Below are 17,668 nucleotides of genomic sequence, written 5' to 3' on the forward strand. Positions count from 1 at the left end.
CATATTTGCGTGTCATCCTAGTAGCCTATGCTCATACGATCCCAGGTTCCAACTGTAATATAAATATTTGAAGCGTTTATGCGCTGTCAGATGAAAACAAGTTTACTGCCAACGCATTAGGACCCTGAGGAGGACACCGACAGCTTTCCACGAAGCAGAACAATACAAGCTGCATGTGTTGAGGCTTCCTTGTAACCACTGTAACTAGAGCTGGGGCGAGGGTGCTTGTCTGTACGGGCATAATTCATTAGGATTTACCTGCTATCATCACCAGCAGTGTCAGAGAACGCCGCCGCGAAAGCTGCCATTTGAACGTGTTGATAGCCTATTTCGCATTAACAGAGATATTTAACAAATAACAAATAACCTTCAGAATGGGAGCCTTAATGTCCGGACACGGGAAACATGAGTTCCAAGAGCTATCTGACAAGACTGGGTGTAAGTATATGAGCATGATTTATTTTCTTTTTCTTTCGTGGACTATCATTTGCGTTTATAAATAGGCTACCTGTAAAGATTAAACGAATGACTAGATTAAATGAAAATACACCAAAAACACTAGACGTGTCCGTGGCAACTTTACCATGCAGTGTATTATACAGGAGGTAGCCTACGATAGAACGGCATTGAGCTATTATACAATTATGAATGTGTATTATCAAGAGCTGGCCTAGAAAGCGTTTTATTAAAGGCTTTGCAAGTAAATTGACCTTGTCTCTGAAGCAGTTCATTTAGCCAACGCCGTATTGATGCAGCGCACGATTCGGAATAATTTACTTGTATCTCTGTGACTGGTGATTGGTGGAGGTCATTGATTTACACAGTACAATAATTGTGTCCACAAGGATTCCACCAAAGTGCACGTCTAAATTTGAGCTCCTTTGCTCTTGCCAACACACACACAGCCCCTGCTTTCTGGTTCGTTACATTCAAAAATTGCCGTGGCTGTTGAAGACATTGGAATAAAGGTATAATATGGATTTACCTTTATGGTCACTTTTAGCACCTCTAGTTAAGAAGGTATATTACAAATCGTCTAATCATATGTTACCATGGATACGGAAGGAGTAAAATCTGTAAAGATAAAGGCGATGGCCACCTTTCAAAGGCTAAGAGCTATAATACATAATATAGTGTAGGCTGTAGTTGGTGATAATGATCTGGATTTGTTTCTCCTGTAACTGGTAAGAAGATCATTACTCTTACGAGCAGTTATCTAACAGGGCTGTTTGCTTCAAAGAGGAACTCATATCCATCATATTTGGACATCAGGGCACTTCAGTGTCCGTTATGGTTACTAAGGGAGGCTTGCATTGACTTATTCATAATTAATATACAGTTGAGTTGCCGAACGACACTGAAGTTAGATACATGAGAACAAATATCACTTTACATGAATAATAGGATTATTAATGTGATGCAATTATGCTGCCAGGCACTTCCAATTGTAAGGGTTTACTTACACTTAAAAGTGTCTCTCAGAAGCAGGCTTGTTTGTTACAGGGGTTGGTAAACATATCTGCTGAGAAGTATTTAAAAAATCAGTTTCCAATATCTTTCCTAGTCAGATCTATTAAATATTAGATATCCTGAACATCATCATTTCCTTCCATATTATATTCATATTATTTTTGTGCTTGCCATTGATAGGATATGAAACATTTGATATCTCTGTAGTTTGCTGTGTATTTTTGACCGACACACCTTGTTTCACAATAAGAGAAGTTAATTAAGACACAGGCGCAATTTGTCTTCCTATGAAATTAAAATCGATCCAGTGTCCTAGTGGGTGAATTGTCTAGCCGACACCGAGGCCACCAGGAGAGGCCCAGGCAATATCCCTCTCTGCTAGGGCTTCAGTTCTAATGAGATATGACTGTGTCAAGGACTTGTCTTTCATTAAGTGTCATTTGAGACAGGATCTTCCCTGCGCTCCCACCCCTCCCCTCTGAATATCCTTTTATGTGCTTGTAAAATGGAGACACCACTGCTGTTCTCTGCACGTCCATGACTCCAAATAAAGGTTGTAAAGGCTCATTGTTATCACTCATGCTATGGTTTCCGCAAGAGCAACCATTGTAAAATGCCGATAAAGTCAAAACAAGCTCTTTGCACTTGGAGTCCAAAAGTCAAATGTAGGTTCCTTCCATAGCTATATTGTGAGCTCACAATCATCTAAAATGCTAGTAAATGCAAAACAGGTTTTTGCGCAAACTATGCCGTCAGTTCTATCATGTCAGTTATTTGTTTTGTTTAGTGTGTGACTTACAGTAAATTGAATTTTAACTGAACAGAGTGGCTCATCTGCCTAGTTCCAACTGTATTCATTAGCCCCAGAGGGCAATGCATAATTAGCAGCAGCATCTCCCAGAGCTAAGGAGGATTCAGTTGGCCAGGAATCTACATTTATGCTTATAAATGAATCGATGATGTCAGCGCCTCCTACTGGTCTTGTGTGGTGTGTGCAAATCCACCTGTTTAGCTGTACATGATGAGTTTTCTTGTCTGTGCAAGCCTCTATTGAGAAGACGTGGTGTGAGTAGAAGTGGCTTGGCATTCCATGCTTTGGAGGAGAGAATGTTTTTTTATGTGCTCTCCTGAATCGGTAGCGGAGGTTCCAGCGATGAGCACTGATGTACATGATTAGGCATTCCAAAATGGCAAACCGTGAAAGAGCATACAAAATGGCGGTGCAGGCTACGTTAAGATGGTGAGTGAATGATCCAATAATCTCTCCTAGAGAGATCATTCATGTGGAATGCTGGCGGGGTATAGGAAGGAACTGGTAGCGAGTTGTGAAAATGGCAGTAGAATGGCCTGTAAATCTGGTCTGCTGAAATCTGCTTCCTGATAAAACTCAACAAAATATCTTCAGCTCAGCAATAGGTGAAACTGAAACTCTGAGCTATTTGCTATTGGAACTGCGTGTGTGGTTTGTGCTGCTTGGTTTGAATATGGTGTTACGCTCAGTGCAAGGGCCAGCAGACCATTAGCTTTTTTCCCTAAAATTAGAATATTCAAATCCGGCCAGTCGAAGGGCAAGTGTTGGCCCTGAGTGGTTGTGAGGTTTAGCAGGCCGAGATAACAACATTACTGTCACCTTCCTAGTGCTACACCATAGCTCATTATTCAACAAATGTCTGCTGAAGAGAAATGAAAAATGAATGAGCAGTTACAGTTGGCAGCCATCTACCTTGTTTTTAATTTTGAATTAATGTTATATTCAAATGAGTGTTATTTCTCTTTTCTGTTTACTGGTTGCTCAATCTCCAAAGTTTGCTCGACATGCATAATCCTCAGATTGCACGCTCTGGGAAAATGCTGAATGATTTTGACATCGACTGCACTTTGCAATTTACAGAGAAGGAAAGGAACAATTTTCTGTCTGTTAGAGGAACTGAGAAAGGTGATGTGTTAAACTGAAACTGGTGAAGTGACACAAATGAATTGTTCTCCTCCAGGAGAATGCTTGGTCATTCAATGGATCTCTCAAGGTCACTTGTATAAAAGAACGTTTTAACAAAATTGTCTGCAGCTTGAGCACTGTACTCATCAGATAATGTCAGTTTAAAACACTTTAACAAGGCAGACCTGGAAAAAACCCTTAAGGATAATCTCACTGGGAAATATAGCCATTATTGTTATTCTAGCTTCGCAGATAAATGTAACTAAATATTTAGTTATTATATTTAGTAATACAACACTGTAAAAATGATGGTTTTACAAGCTGTTGTTTGTATTCTCTTCTCCTGCCCTGTTAGACTGACAGTGTGAATAAAGGCCTTGTGAAACTAAGCCTCACTCTCCTGCGGTCTCGGGGTCCGGCCCGCCTTGTTTTCCCTCTCTCCCCTGCAGTCTCCCTGCCGCAGATCGCCAACCTCCACCAGCGCTTCAAACAGCTGAGTCAGAACGAGGACACACTTCGGTAAAACCCGCCGCCTCTGCGGCCGGCCTCCGAACCGCTTAGCACTCCCTTTCAACCCTCTCTGGCCGTATTAAAAATATACATACATACATACATACATAAATCAAAGATCCTTAGAAAAGCACGGAGGGGTGTAAGAGTAAAAGTGAAACTCTGGGCAGGTACCGGTCGGGGACGGCTCTGTGCAGTCCCTGAGGGTCCTCTGTGCTGGAGGTATTATTAGGCAGAGACAAACGGCTAAGCCCTTCTCGCTGGCGGTGCCCTGGCACGCTGCCCTGCATAACTTTGCCCCATCCTTTTAAAGAGGAGCCGGCAAGGATTCCTCAGAAACCATGTGACAGGTATTTCTTGTTTCGCTATGTTCCCCTGCTGTATGCAAAACAGCCCATAGAGAAAGAATACATGCCCTGGCTTCTCTCTGGAACCCACCAGGGTTAGGGTTAGGAGTTCCTGACCCTAACCATAACCCGAGAGACCCTAAGAGTTCCTGCCCCATAGGTTTTTAGTCTCCAGTGCAACCAAAGACTTTAGTCTCCCACCTGAGATGTGCATCTCCAGTTACTGATAAACATCTCTGGCTTCCATTACAGAAGGGAGGACTTCAACAAAATTGCAGACCTGGCCTGCAACCCAATTCGTGCACAGATCATTGAAACCTTCTTTGATAAAAGGTGGGTAGTGGCAAACAAATGTGCTGGTGAGAAAATTTGATGCTGGTACTTAAAAAACTTCTAATCAATTGCTAACCATGCTGAAAAAATCCAAAAACAGCTCAAGTTAGGTAGCTGGTTCACCAGTTCACACCAGCTCCATACTCAACATGGTTTGACCAGCTCAAGCTATGTTTTGAAACAAGTCATAGCTGGTAATTTCAAGCTGGTCATTACTTAATTTTACACCAGGATTCTAATCAATTGTTAATCACAGAATCCGCAAATGTGTATCCACAAACAAATGAGCATGCTACTTCCTCATCCAGCCAGATGCAACCTGTTTCAGATGCTATTTGCAAATGCTTGCTGGTGCAGACATGTTTGCACACAACAGAAATGTTGCACAGGAAACCCACATGAAGAACGCTGATAAGTGTAGTACTTGTAATAATAAAGGGCACAGTGGCTACTTATATAGAGTAAGTATATATACAGGCACAATATACAGCGAACCATCATTAGTTTGGATCTCTGTTCTTTAAGAGGTGACACTAGAACAGTGTTTTGGGAGGAAAGGCAGGTCTGGGTGCAGGCTTTTGTACTAGCCCAGGGCTAAAACACCTGATTCAACAAATGAACTAACCATGGCCTTCAATCCAGACCTTGACTTGTTGGATCAGGTGATTTAGTGCTGGACTGGAACAAGAGCCTCCCACCCACACCTGCCTGCCTCAGATAAGACTGGGTACCCCCTGAAACGTGACAGAGATGAGCAGCAACAGCTGGACTAAGCCCTCTGCCTTCCACCTCCAGGAACTACCGGCAGAACACCTCGGGCAAGATGGAGGAGATCGGATTCGAGGAGTTCGTCACCGTCATGACCCACTTCAAACCGCCAGACCTGCACATGACGGATGAGAAGAAGGAGGCTTTGAGGAAGGAGAAACTCCGCTGTGAGGAAACCGTCATTCCGGCTGCAGCCCGTCCGTGTGGAATACTCAGCTTTTCCACACACTTCCGGTCCCAAAGGATCGCTGTAGAAATGACACAGAGTCAACAAGAGTAGCTTTTGTTTGTTCTCAACTTGTAGTGTACACCCACTTTGGAAGATGTTAATATAGATTGAATGGAGCCTTTGTTTTTGAAACCAGATGTTTTTATCTGCTGTCTTTTATTAATTTATGTTTAGTGCACAGTGCATTTACTTGAGAGAAAGTTGATTCAAAACACAAAATAATGACTGTACAGTGACACCAGCTGAATCAGGTCAGTTAATGATAGAACTGACAGAAACCAGAATGTCAATGAATACAGTAAATAAGAATTGTAGCACTATTGTATGAAGCACTATGTGTCACATGTACAATACCTAGTGTACTGAGCGAAAAGAAAGTTCCAGTCTTTACCGTCTTATCAGTAAATATTCCACACAGGAATCTCACTGTAGATCAGTCCCTTCAGGGCAAGCCACACCAGCTTCCTCCCTCTCCCTCTTCCCCTCTACTCTGTGCAGGCAAAAACAAAATCTAGGTCAATCAGACCAGCTTCCCTGCAAAATTATATTCTCCAGAAGGCATTCTAAAAGGCTGCCCCGCAACCACGAGGTTTAAGATGGTTTTTAAAACTGAACTGAACAATGTGACCAACTTCTGTTTTTGTTTCCCTCTTCCCCAGTTCTGTTCAACATGCACGATACTGACAACAGTGGCACAATCGACTTGGAGGAGTACAGACATGTAAGAGACTTTCATCATCACTCCATTGTTGAAAGACCTGAAGCAGCCATTGGGAAGAAGCATTGCGTGTGCGTTTGTGTGTGTGTGTATAATTTTTGTTCTGCTTTTTTTCCTCTGGCTGTCGGCAGGTCGTGGAGGAGCTCCTGTCTCAAGGCGGTATGATGGAGATGGAAACCGCCAAATCCATCGCCAACTCCGCCATGCTGGATGTAGCCACCATCACCATGGGTCAGATGGTACGGTGTCCTTCACCTTATCACCCCTTTACAAGCCTGAATGAAGACAAACTGCCAATATTCAGTTATATATTCACTGTATCCATTAGGTGGTTACATGTAGCCTGTTCAAAATATTTTTAAATACGCAAGTGTGTATACATATACATACATATGCATACACTGTACACACACATACACACACACAGTGAGAGATTTAGCAAGAATGCTTAAAGTACCAATAGGATAAATAGCTTTACAAGAGAAAAATTAAGTTTAATTTTAACCCCAGGTAACATTTACATTTCCTCAGGCACCCGACGAGTTCTATGCGGGCATCACCTTTGAACATTTTGTACAGGTTAGTTCTTGCCCGGTGGCTCATGGGAAGAGAACTGGTCTTTTCTTCTGCCGTTAACTGACATTTCAGTCCTGTCATGTTCAGATTCAAAGCAGACTCACACCATAACCCATTCTGTCTTTGCAGATTCTGAAAGAATTTGACGTCGAGTTGAGGATGCACATTCGCTTTTCAAATATGGGCCCCGTTGCAAACTGCTGCAAATGAAAAAGGGCTGAGCAGCGATGGCACATTCAGACTTTCAGACTTTTCTCCATCTGCCGTTCGCACGTGGACGAGGAGGTGACGACGTCCTGTCGGTGGTGGTACTTTTGACTGTTCAAATTCGCTAGCCTTAGAGCCTTTCCTGAATGATCCTGAACCAGGGTGACCCAAGACCCCTACATATGGAGCATTATGCATGTATAGGCAATACAAAATAGCTTTAGCTTCAACCAAATTCTAGGAACTAAATTTTGTGTGTTAACATATTCAGCTTAACGTATGTGAAAACTTGCATGCGGTAGTTTTGCTGAAACCAAACGAGACACAGCTCGTTGATAAGTTATGCAATAATGTCAGACACACTACTTACTGTAGCAGACCCTCAACCAAAAAAGAATACATCTGCGTGCGCAAAGTCCGTTTTGACCTAATGCATGTGAAATAACACTTTGGTGTCCTTACATAACCTTGCAGATGTTAGAAGTCAAATAACAAATAACATTCGATCATGCGTCCTTACAAGTAGACTGTTGCACTCATATGCAAATATGACATGTCAATCAAGTTAGGATCAGGGTTGGTGTGCAGAAGTGAGACAATCGAACACACGCACAACAGACCTCCATTAAAAAGCAGCCTTCCCAAACTCACCCCCCCACCCCTGAAAACCAAAGCAGTTTCTATGATCCAGCATACAACTGGCTTCACAGAACCGCTGTTTAAATTTAGACTCCCTCCGGGAATCTCCAAATACAAGAGAGACCCGCCCGAAGTGCAGGGGGCCTCCGATCCGGACCACCGGGGGGTTTACATGACCGTGTTTCCGGAGTCCCACGGCAGTTAGCTTTAGAACAGCCCCCGACGTGCGGGTCTGCTGTAGGTTTGGATCATTTGGGGAGGGCAGTGCCCATCCCCTTTCCTGTGACACTGTGACTGTTGACCCTTGATCAAAATGGAGGAATTTCTCCACTGCATTGTGACGCTTATAAATACACATCTGTTGCAGCACAAAGTTTCAGGTAATCTTTTGAGCTGAATGTCTGCCTGACTATCACTAATCACTGCACTTTCATCTCTACTCACTCTGCTTCTGTGTGTTCCTCCTCTGCACATGTAAGGTGTTTCTCTGGGTGTGTGAGGTTTTTCTGTAGATATGACTGCTGGGTCTTCTCTTCAGCCAGCTAGTCAGGATCAGTAATGGATCCTTCACAACCCGGACTCTGCAGTCCGTCAGTGCTCCCAGTTTGGGAGCATTCGCTCCTTAGAACTGATGTGTGCCAATTGAGAAAATCATTTAGGAGGACATCTACTAATTGTGAAGCATTGGTGTGCTCCTACATCTTTCAACATATGCTCCTTGGAAAAAATGTGAGCATAGTCCTGACAATGTCCTGGTCTGCCCCTATATACTGCTGACATCATCTTGATTATTAGGGCAGCACAGTGGTGCAGTGGATAGCACTGTTGCCTCACAACAAGAATCCCAGCCAGGGCCGTTCTGTGTGGAGTCTGCATGTTCTTCCAGTGCCAGCATGGGTTCCCGACAGGTACTCCGGGTTCCTCCCACAGTGCAGACATGCAGGTCATGTAGGAGCATTAACAGGGCGTTGCTGTAAAAGAGCATACATGCTCAGTCAATCTGCCCTTTATAAATAAGGGTTCAATTAGATGAATACTGCAGAGTTAAAGGTTGTCCTGGCTTGTTCTAAGTTCCACTTCCACTCGGTTTCAGATTGTGCCCTTCTCATAGGCACTCTGAACCCCCCCCTGTGATTTGGGCTGTGCCCAGACGAGGAACAGAGCATTTTGCGCCCGGTTGTGTGGGAAGCCCTCAGGCGAAACTGTGTGTTTTACTGGCGTGAGTCCCAATCCAAGGTAACAGGGCGGATGTTTTTTTCCATTCAGCAGTTAGCGGGGAGGTGAACGTTAACGTTAACGGCTCGCAGTGACAGCAAGCTCAGCTACGCAGGCATAGGTCTCACCATCTTCAACACAGATCCATACCCCCATCTTCTCCCCGTTCGTCTCTTCCCCCTTCTCATTGTAGCTCTGCTGACCCCTAGTGGCCGAAAGCTTGTCCTGCAACTGCAGTGGTGTTTGTGTCACGCTTCCAAATTCTTTCTCTCTCTCTCTCTCTCTCTCTCTCCCTGCCCACTCACACACCTGTTTTCCACTGAACCCAAAGAGAATCTCTCACTGTCGCATGCCCTTGTGCTTTCAGTTATTATTATGTTATTCTGTCATTATTTTTCAAATAAATGATTGTACATAACTTGGTGCCTTGTATACAGGCTTATGTAGGCCTTTGCACTGAATGATTGATTCATATATTTGTAATAAAATAAAAACGTGAAAAACATTCGCCGTGATTGGTATTTTGTATTGAATGTTGTTTTAACCTTCCAGTTCCATGTTAAACAGGTTGTACAGGGAGGATCACACACATATTTGAATACTCATACACAAAACAAGATAATTACCAGCAGTTACACAAGAAGACCTGAGGCAGATTCAATCTGGCCGCAATGTGCTTTGTACACAGATTGGACAGACAACGTTGCCAAGTAAGCCCTGCTTTCTTTATTACTTACAGTCGGTCACTGATTTACTCATTGGAGGGAGCAGCATAGTGTTTTAAATGTTAAAAATGTAATACTTGCTTGTTTCCTTTTTAAAGTTTCAGTGACAAAGCACATAGGGGCAGGCCTCATGTAGAACTGGAATGAGAATCATATTTATGACATCGGCAAGGTTTAATCACTGCCCTGCCCAAATCCTGCTCCATTACTTTTTCTTGAACAAAACAGGGACCAGATTATTACCACAATAATAATAATAATAATAATAATAATAATGTTACCACTTTCAATGAGACCATTTAACCTGCAGCAATGCCACGGCTGAATTCAGACAGGTAGGACTCAGGGTTTAGAACTGATTCCGTCACGGCAGTTACCGTTTAAAAAGAAACGAGAGTTCCGCTGCTCCAGACCTCCAAGGCTTCTTTTAGAAGACTACACTGGGGAAAAATAACTTACTTAATAAGTGAGGGAAGGTTATTGTGAAATAAAAAGAAGCTGTCCCTAATCGGAGGTGCAGTTCTGCAGTGTGTCAGCTGGTCAGTCTCTGGGCCCTGTCCACAGACAGTCACGAGGGCGTCTGGCCTCCAGCGAGAGCGTCGTACGGCATAGCCAGCCCGATGTTGTAGTTGTATCCAGAAGATTCCACGTAGCCGGACCGGCAGATGGGCAGGACGTTTTCTGGGATGGACGTGTCCACGGAGAAGTCGTACAGACAGATGACCCCCCTGTGTCTGCGATCAAGGAAGAGCAACACAAACTTCAAATCAATTCTATTTGTAAAGTGCTTTTTACAGAAGACTCAGACGCTTTACAAAGTAACAGAAGGAGGGGAGAGTGCAAACACCAGGTGTAAACCACCACATCATCCAGCAAACAGCTGAACACTGTTACAAATACAAATACAGGTCTTAGTGTTCTTACAGAAGCCCATGGGTTAAATCCCAATTGTGCTGTTATTTGATTTGAGGTCAAATAACAGCACAAATTTAAAAAAGGAGAAATGCTCAAATTATGTTCTGCCTCTGAACGTGGTGAGACTGGTTGTTTAGACATATTCCTTGTCAGCACAGATCACTATGTCAACTGCGACTGATACTACAGCAAAGGAAGCCATGGCGAGGGAGACAACTGCACATAATCAGGATGTATCTGTGTCTGTGCTGAGAGTTAGTATTAGTGTGGAATGAATCAGGAAAAAGAGTGGGTGTCCTTGTGAAATGAACCAGGGCGTATCAGTGCGCTGTACAGGGAGCTGCATTGTGAAGCAGGAGGCAGGGCAGAGATGAGCCTATAGGCAGGGCAAGAAAAAGAGGCGGAAAGAGACAGCAAGAGAGGGGAAGAGGGGAAAACGGAGGAAAGGTGAGGGAAAGAAGGAAAGAGAGCGAGAGGGTACGGGTCACCTGCGGTGGGCAGTGAGGTCATCGTCGGTGATGCACGCCCCGCGGGGGGACTTCTCGTCGGGGACGTTGGCAGTGAGCAGGGAGCTGGGGCGGAACCGCACGTGCCGAACCGGGTGCCTGCAGACGGGCCGCAGCGTCAGACAGAGAAACAACCGTCCAGAGAGCGCTGCCGTATTTTAACACCGCCAGTTAAACCTATACAAGCCCCATTACAGTCCTGAAAATGATGTCATTCCAGTAACTCTGCCCTCTAAAGCCTGGAGGCAGGATTTACGAGGTCAGAGCGCATCTGCTGGAAGGTTATGCTCAAAATGGCCGCCGAACAGGTCAGAGTTTTTGTCTCCGCTTAGCGGACACCTGAGCGGCGGGGCAGTTGGGAGGCGTTTGGTTTCTCACCTGTTGTGGGTCTCCCACAGCTTGGCCCCCATCCTCATCTCCCACACGCAGACCAGCCCCTCCCCGCCCCCGCTCACGATCTTCCAATCGTCCGCCTGGACCGCGGTCACGCCCAGGTGGTGGGCATACAGGGAGGCCACAGACGAGCCGCCAGCCCGCAGGTCAAACACACGCACCCTGCAACCAAACACAAAGAGTTAAAGAGGAAACCCCCAGGCCTCACACTGCGTAAACCACAAAATAAGTCAATCTCAGCAACATTCCAGTCTAATATTTAGTCTTAACATCTCATTTCTATTACTTATTTGCTAAATAAGACAAAATAAGCCAATGAAGTGAGACAGTTTGGCTCAATTCAAGATATGTCAATGGGATAAGAAAATTTCAATTGTCAAAAAAGAATTTTTTTTATTTTTTCTCATTATAACACTAAAACAATGCAAGACAGTCTTCTTGCAGCTTGCCACATCTGTCCATTTCATTTTAACCCTTTAAGGTGTAAGCTCAGAAATATGTGATTATAATGTTCTTAACTGAATATTCTAATGTGATAAAACAATCATGACTGGAAGTGAAGTTTGAGAAAACTGACATTGCAGAAGACCTACTCTCCAAAGGGTTAAAAACCAAACAAGTAAAAAGTGTGTGTGTGTCTGCGTGCGAGCGCGCGTGTGTGTGTGTGTGTGGGAGTGTGTGCGTGTAGGTGCGTGTGTGTGTCTTTGTGGAGCTCCAATGAACCGTGGTCCTGTTAAGTTGAGACGGAAGGAAGACGCCAGCGAAACAAGCCACAAGTGCTCAATGGGACTCCTGTCCCATCTGTTGTCATGAATTTTTATTAGGAAAAACAATGCTTTCAGGAGATGACTCCGAGCGAAAGCGCTCCAAAGTTCATTACAGAAAACCTAATCCCATTTGCCGTAATAAGATTTCATTTCCGTTCCAGCAAACTACCCAAGTCTCAAGTTTGGCAGCCAGGCGGACGTTCGGAGCATGAGGTGTGGGATGAACCTGGCTCCGGAGGGCCATCAGTCCCACACCACACGCGGTGCGGGCGGGATTAAAAACGCACTGGCAGCGGCCGTGCACCTCGTAAATCTACTGCTGCAGCGAGCCCTGATGGCCCCGAGGTGCCAGTGTCCGACCCACTTTCCATTCATCAGAGTAACGACTCTTTTACACCGACGCCGTGCCCGAGTCTTTCACTCACAACTTTTCCACGGATACAAAAATCTCACTGCAGCTTTTCAGACTGAAAAGAAATGGGTGCTTTATGCATAATAGACTACACCGTCGAATTGCAGCACAACTGTTTTCCAAAATAAATTAGTAGATTTCCAGTATGTGCATTTCTCTGATTGGATGCTGTAATAGTTTAAAACATTGCTAGAGAAAATATCTGACCCCCAGGGCTCAGTCAAAACCACCCAGCTAGCAGACTGACTGGACCTCCCACCTCAGCAGCCATTACAAGGGGTGATGTAATGTTTAGTGCATATAAAAAAACCACCCTCTTGACTGGTCGTTTAAAAAAAAATTCCCTGCACAGACACAAGTGGAGCGCCTTTGGAAATGACCCGGCAACCACACGTCGAGACGGCAGGCTCGCGATGTTCCGGTGCGTTCCTTTTGTGGGCAGTCGCCGTGGCGATGGTCCGTGCCCTGGCGGGGTTGGTATCCGGCCCTTATCAGTGGTCTCAGCCCCGCTAACTGGGAGCAGAGGAAAGGATGCATTAGGGCCCTGGCCTTTGGCCACCCTAATCTCAGGCCAGACAGACTCGCGCTACTTTTCCCCTCTCCATCTTCTTTTCTTTCTTTCTTCCCCCCCCCCCATGACTGGCGGGAGAGACCGTGTTCGGGCGGCCAGACGGACCCAGGCCAAAATGGCCACCGCCATCGAGCGAATAACTACCTAATCAGTGAAATGGAGGAAGGGGAGAGCCTCCCGCTTTGTCTGTCGCCGCGAGAGACGGTGGGGGCTTTTTTAAAAGGACGTAGCCCCCTCCCCCACCCTTGCTTTGGCTGTCTACTTCAGTGCCTGATAAATGCAGGAAATCGCAGCAGGACTGTGTTTTACGCGGGCGCTGCCAAAAGCTCCTTCCTGCCAAATAAGCATCCCGTCGTTAGCCGCTAGCCGTTAGCACAGACAAGTGGCGGCCGGGGGCTGCAGATGTGCGGGGTGTTGGCGGGGGTCGCCGTGGAGACGTCTGGCCAGCGCCACCGAAGATTCCTGCTTTCCAGATCTTTCTTTGTCTCCTCCGACATGCCCGCAGGTAATGAACAGGAGAACTGTGTTCATGAATTTGGAAGTGAATAAAGAAAATTACATGAAATAAAAGAGGAACACTCGGGTGTTAATGTGCCAGGAATCTTTTTTCTTTGTGTGAGTGTGTGTGTGTCTGTATGTGTGTGTGTGTGTGTGTGTGTGTGTGTGTGTGTGTGTGTGTGTGAACGTGTGTGTGTGAACGTGTGTGTGTGTGTGTGTGTGTGTGAACGTGTGTGTGAGCGTGTGTGTGTGCACACTTCTGTATTTGGTTTTCTTTGGAGTTTGCTTTCAAGGTAAGCCAGAAGAGGTGAGAGGAACAGAGGACTAATCAAAGCCTTTCTGTCAGAGGGTTCAGAGTGTGGCATACACCTGCTCTCCCTAAGAGGAGGGCTGCTGTGGCTCCTCTCGCTCTGCGTGCTGAGAGGGAGGTGGGTCGAGCATTTCGGTGTGTCTGACCCTCGCTGGTGGGCTGTAGGGGTGTGGAGACCGCCCAACCGGAAGCTAACCTCGCCCCTGCGTTTTGCTCTGTCTCTGGTTTCGGTGAGTGTGTGTCTGGCCCTCACAGGTGGGCTGTAGGGGTGTGTAACCACGCCCCTGCGTTGGGCTCTGTCCCTGGGGTTAAAACGCCAGTGTGACTCGGGTACGAGTGGAGCCTCTACCTCCTGTCCTTGTTCCCACACACCAGCAGGTGGGGGGGGCTGTCTCGCAGATTGACGCAGGTGAAATCTCCTGGCGAGTTCCCCACGGAAGCTTCCGGTTGGCCGGTCTCCAGGCTGTACACCTGAATCTACATAGGGAGAGGGGGAGAAATGAGAGGGAGGATGAAAAGGGGGAGACAAAGCAACTGTGATTACTGTCAGAAAATACCACGAGTTTTTGGTTTCTGGTTCCAACTGGTGGCATCTACTGCTTCAAGAGTCTTGAGGAACTGTATTCAAGAAACCCGTCAGATATGTATTTTTCACAAATACAGATTACGTTTCATCTTCGACTGAAATGTGTGGAGAATCTCCATTTAAGATGGAATTTAATCTTGGCCTAGGCTTCCTGTGAAACCGGCCCATAGACTGCTTATTCTATTCATAGCCTACATAAGCACCATTCCTCCAAACAGTGTACATGGCTGGCCAACATCGTACTAAGGAGTGGTCCTGTCACCACTAAAGACCAGTTTGTAGTTACTTTTGACTGAACTTTGACCCCATCGCTGGCTCAGTTGTCATGACAACAGTATTATAGAATGTTCTCATCTCCTGTAGCAAATTATCTTTGGGGAAGTGTCATCAACTAGTTCCAAGTCTTGAGCTCTGAAATGACTCCGCTTCAGTGATGTGTTATTATCGGTTAATGGAATGTTGCTGAGAATGTAGCAAAATCCATCAGTCGATCATACATCACCTAACCATAAACTGCTACAGAGCTGGCTGATTTTCTGAAATAAGTACGTTTTTATTGGGCTACTGTTTTATGCATGGGACCATTTCCCAGGAGTTCAACTTTAGTGCCTTTTAAGCAGACAAGGAATCATTTTCCAGTTTTATTTTCCAGTTTTAATTGCCTCATTTGGGTTTTCGATTTCCTCTGGAAAACTGGAAAATATTCATTGTGAAGCACCGTGAAAATGGCAGCATAAATAAATACATAAAAACTGCCAGACTGAATTGATAGATTGACCTGATACTGACAGTTCACCTATCGGTCGACCTGAACAACACAATCGGCGGTTGTGTCCAGATCCTCTCCGCCCCTGACGATGTCTTAGCAGACAGATAGGCTACATGAAGAGGTTCAGGTTCCTGGGGCCCGGGGCTGCTGAATAATGTATGCGTTACAGATCCCCACAGACTCCCCTCAGACGAGAACAGAGTTAAAAGCCTGCTGAGAACCGCTAACACATTACCCATCTGAGCTCGCAGACTCCCCAAAAACACCCCCCCCCCCACCCTCCCCCTGCCGTCTCCCAAATTAATCTCTTTACTGTTGATTAGACGGGCTGCTTTGTAAATCACGGAAGATATCACAGGTGGGGCTCTGCCAGCATTGAACAGACTCTTTAACAGAAGACGAGGCCGCATTAATATGCAGATAGATCCTGTTTGATCAAACACACCCATTGATGTCAATGACCTCATATTGGATTCAATCAAAGCCTGAAAGAAGTCAGGCACATCAAATATGTTGTCCATTGCGATAACATTATTCTGCATTACACATAACTTTAATATATATTCTTGGTTAAGTTATTATACAAAGTTTTTGGAGAAAGGCTTTCTGATGAACACACTGTCAACACATGACTTCTCAGCTGCAGTGTAAAATACCCCAATGTGAACTCGGCAATGTGGGCAAAACATCGGCGATGAAAAAACATAAATAATAGATAAACACAATAAAGGAATGAACAAAAGAGAGAAAGGTCAAAGAGTTTGAGCGCTAAGCTGTCGCCAGCTGTTGAGCGTCTCTCATGCCCGGTGCCAGACAGACGTAATTTCAGATTGCCCTGAAGCTAGCCAGCCCTCTGCCTCTGAGTCCAACAGGCCCGTACGATGGCCTCCGGTCAGAGAAAAGCCTCTCACTTTTCCGTCCAATCATTATGATTTTGGAAGAGAGAGACTAACATGCACTCCAGACGAGACTGCTAATAGGGGCCGCGGTAAGAAAGGGCACTTAAGTTGACGCGGCGCCGGTTTCAAGGACGGCATTAGCATTAGCGCCCGTTAATGTCAGATACTGCGCTTTTGGCGGAAAAGGCTGCATTCGCCTGACGCGCTGTCGTACAGCTGTCGGTGAGGCGGGAGGGACGCAGACACAAAGCGACGCCGCGGTGCGATGCTCGTTTTCCCCGGTGCCCGGCGCGTACGGCCGTCTGCTGCTACAGACATCGCGCTTTAACGGCGTGACTGCTTTCTCTCCAGAACGGCCCTGATCTTTTGTCCTCTTATGTTTCGGCCGAGAGACACAACGACGCAGAGGATAACATCCGTTATATCAAACCGCTGCCTAAATAAAAGTGACTGTGGCAGTCTGATATATCAGATAGACCTCTGAGTGTCACAGCTAGAAACTATGAGTGGCTAGAGCGTATACTCCGGGCCTGTAGCTGAGAGTTTGCAGGTTCAAATCCTTCATGGGGTGGGGTGGCAACAAATTCAACAGGTTTCCAGTGACATAAATGGATGATATGCAACTGCTAATAAAATATTTAATACATGTAATCTATGTAAATAATTGCATAATTTAAAAAATGTACTGAACATTCTATACCAGCAATCTTCAAATTGTTATTGCGTGCCAGATTCTAAAAATAATCTAGCCACAAAGTATTTGAAGATCCCCGGTATAGAATGTTGAGTGCATATTTTATTGCAATTATTAACAGACACACATTTATTCCACTACCATATCCAACACTCGATGTAAGAATGAGATGCATTGTATGGGCATGTATACCAACCAGATGCGCTTATTAAAACATGCGCGGCTGTTTCTCATTATTCCATCACCGACGGGAGAAATGCTCACGCTGTACAGACGCAGAGGTAGACATGGGGCTTCTGAACACTCACTCTTTTTATTCCTTCTGCTCTGTGATCAAAGGGGCAGAGGCAGCCCCATGGCAGGCTGAATCTGGCCTCAGGGTCCCCAGCTGAAGAGGCTGGTTCCCTGCCCCGCGTGGTGTTTTCGGCACCAGGCTGTGATCCCCTCTGCGCTCTGCGGCTCAGTCCCAGGGCTGGAGCCATTCCCACAGACCGCTAGCCCGGGGCCCCGGGGCCCTGGGGCCTCCCAGAGGGGAGGAGAGGAGCTGTAATTAAGGCCAGGGGAACAGGCCGACCCCCCTCAGACAGCCTGGGACTCAGGGCTCATCCAGAACAGTGCTCAGTCTCCTCCACACTTCTCCGCATGCAGGAGCTAAAACCCAGCAGCACCCGCACC

The 17,668-nt window shown here is 45.8% G+C and overlaps 2 protein-coding genes across 2 annotated transcripts in view; one reads left to right on the top strand and one right to left on the bottom strand.

Moving 5' to 3' along the window:
* tesca (tescalcin a) lies at nt 1-9,453 on the top strand. Its single transcript, XM_061260563.1, has 8 exons — nt 1-438; nt 3,856-3,925; nt 4,516-4,596; nt 5,392-5,531; nt 6,253-6,314; nt 6,443-6,550; nt 6,843-6,890; nt 7,017-9,453. The coding sequence occupies exons 1-8, from the start codon at nt 375-377 to the stop codon at nt 7,095-7,097; spliced, it is 654 nt and encodes a 217-aa protein (XP_061116547.1). The 5' UTR covers nt 1-374; the 3' UTR covers nt 7,098-9,453.
* fbxw8 (F-box and WD repeat domain containing 8) overlaps nt 9,454-17,668 on the bottom strand; it is a 22,954-nt gene continuing 14,739 nt past the window's right edge. The window contains exons 8-11 of the mRNA XM_061260562.1: nt 14,395-14,522; nt 11,473-11,649; nt 11,077-11,193; nt 9,454-10,407 (exon numbers count right to left, since the gene is read on the bottom strand). Of these exons, the coding sequence (XP_061116546.1) occupies nt 10,242-10,407; nt 11,077-11,193; nt 11,473-11,649; nt 14,395-14,522 (588 nt within the window). The 3' untranslated portion in view covers nt 9,454-10,241. The remainder of the gene's footprint in view (nt 10,408-11,076; nt 11,194-11,472; nt 11,650-14,394; nt 14,523-17,668) is intronic.

The sequence above is a fragment of the Conger conger genome, chromosome 11 (assembly GCF_963514075.1).
Source record: "Conger conger chromosome 11, fConCon1.1, whole genome shotgun sequence".
NCBI lineage: Eukaryota > Metazoa > Chordata > Actinopteri > Anguilliformes > Congridae > Conger > Conger conger.

Coding starts and splice junctions, on each gene's coding strand:
- tesca (XM_061260563.1), top strand. CDS start 375: ATGGGAGCCTTAATGTCCGGACACGGGAAACATGAGTTCCAAGAGCTA. Junction 3,926..4,515: donor CAGAACGAGGACACACTTCG/GTAAAACCCGCC, acceptor CTTCCATTACAG/AAGGGAGGACTTCAACAAAA. Junction 6,315..6,442: donor ACTTGGAGGAGTACAGACAT/GTAAGAGACTTT, acceptor GGCTGTCGGCAG/GTCGTGGAGGAGCTCCTGTC.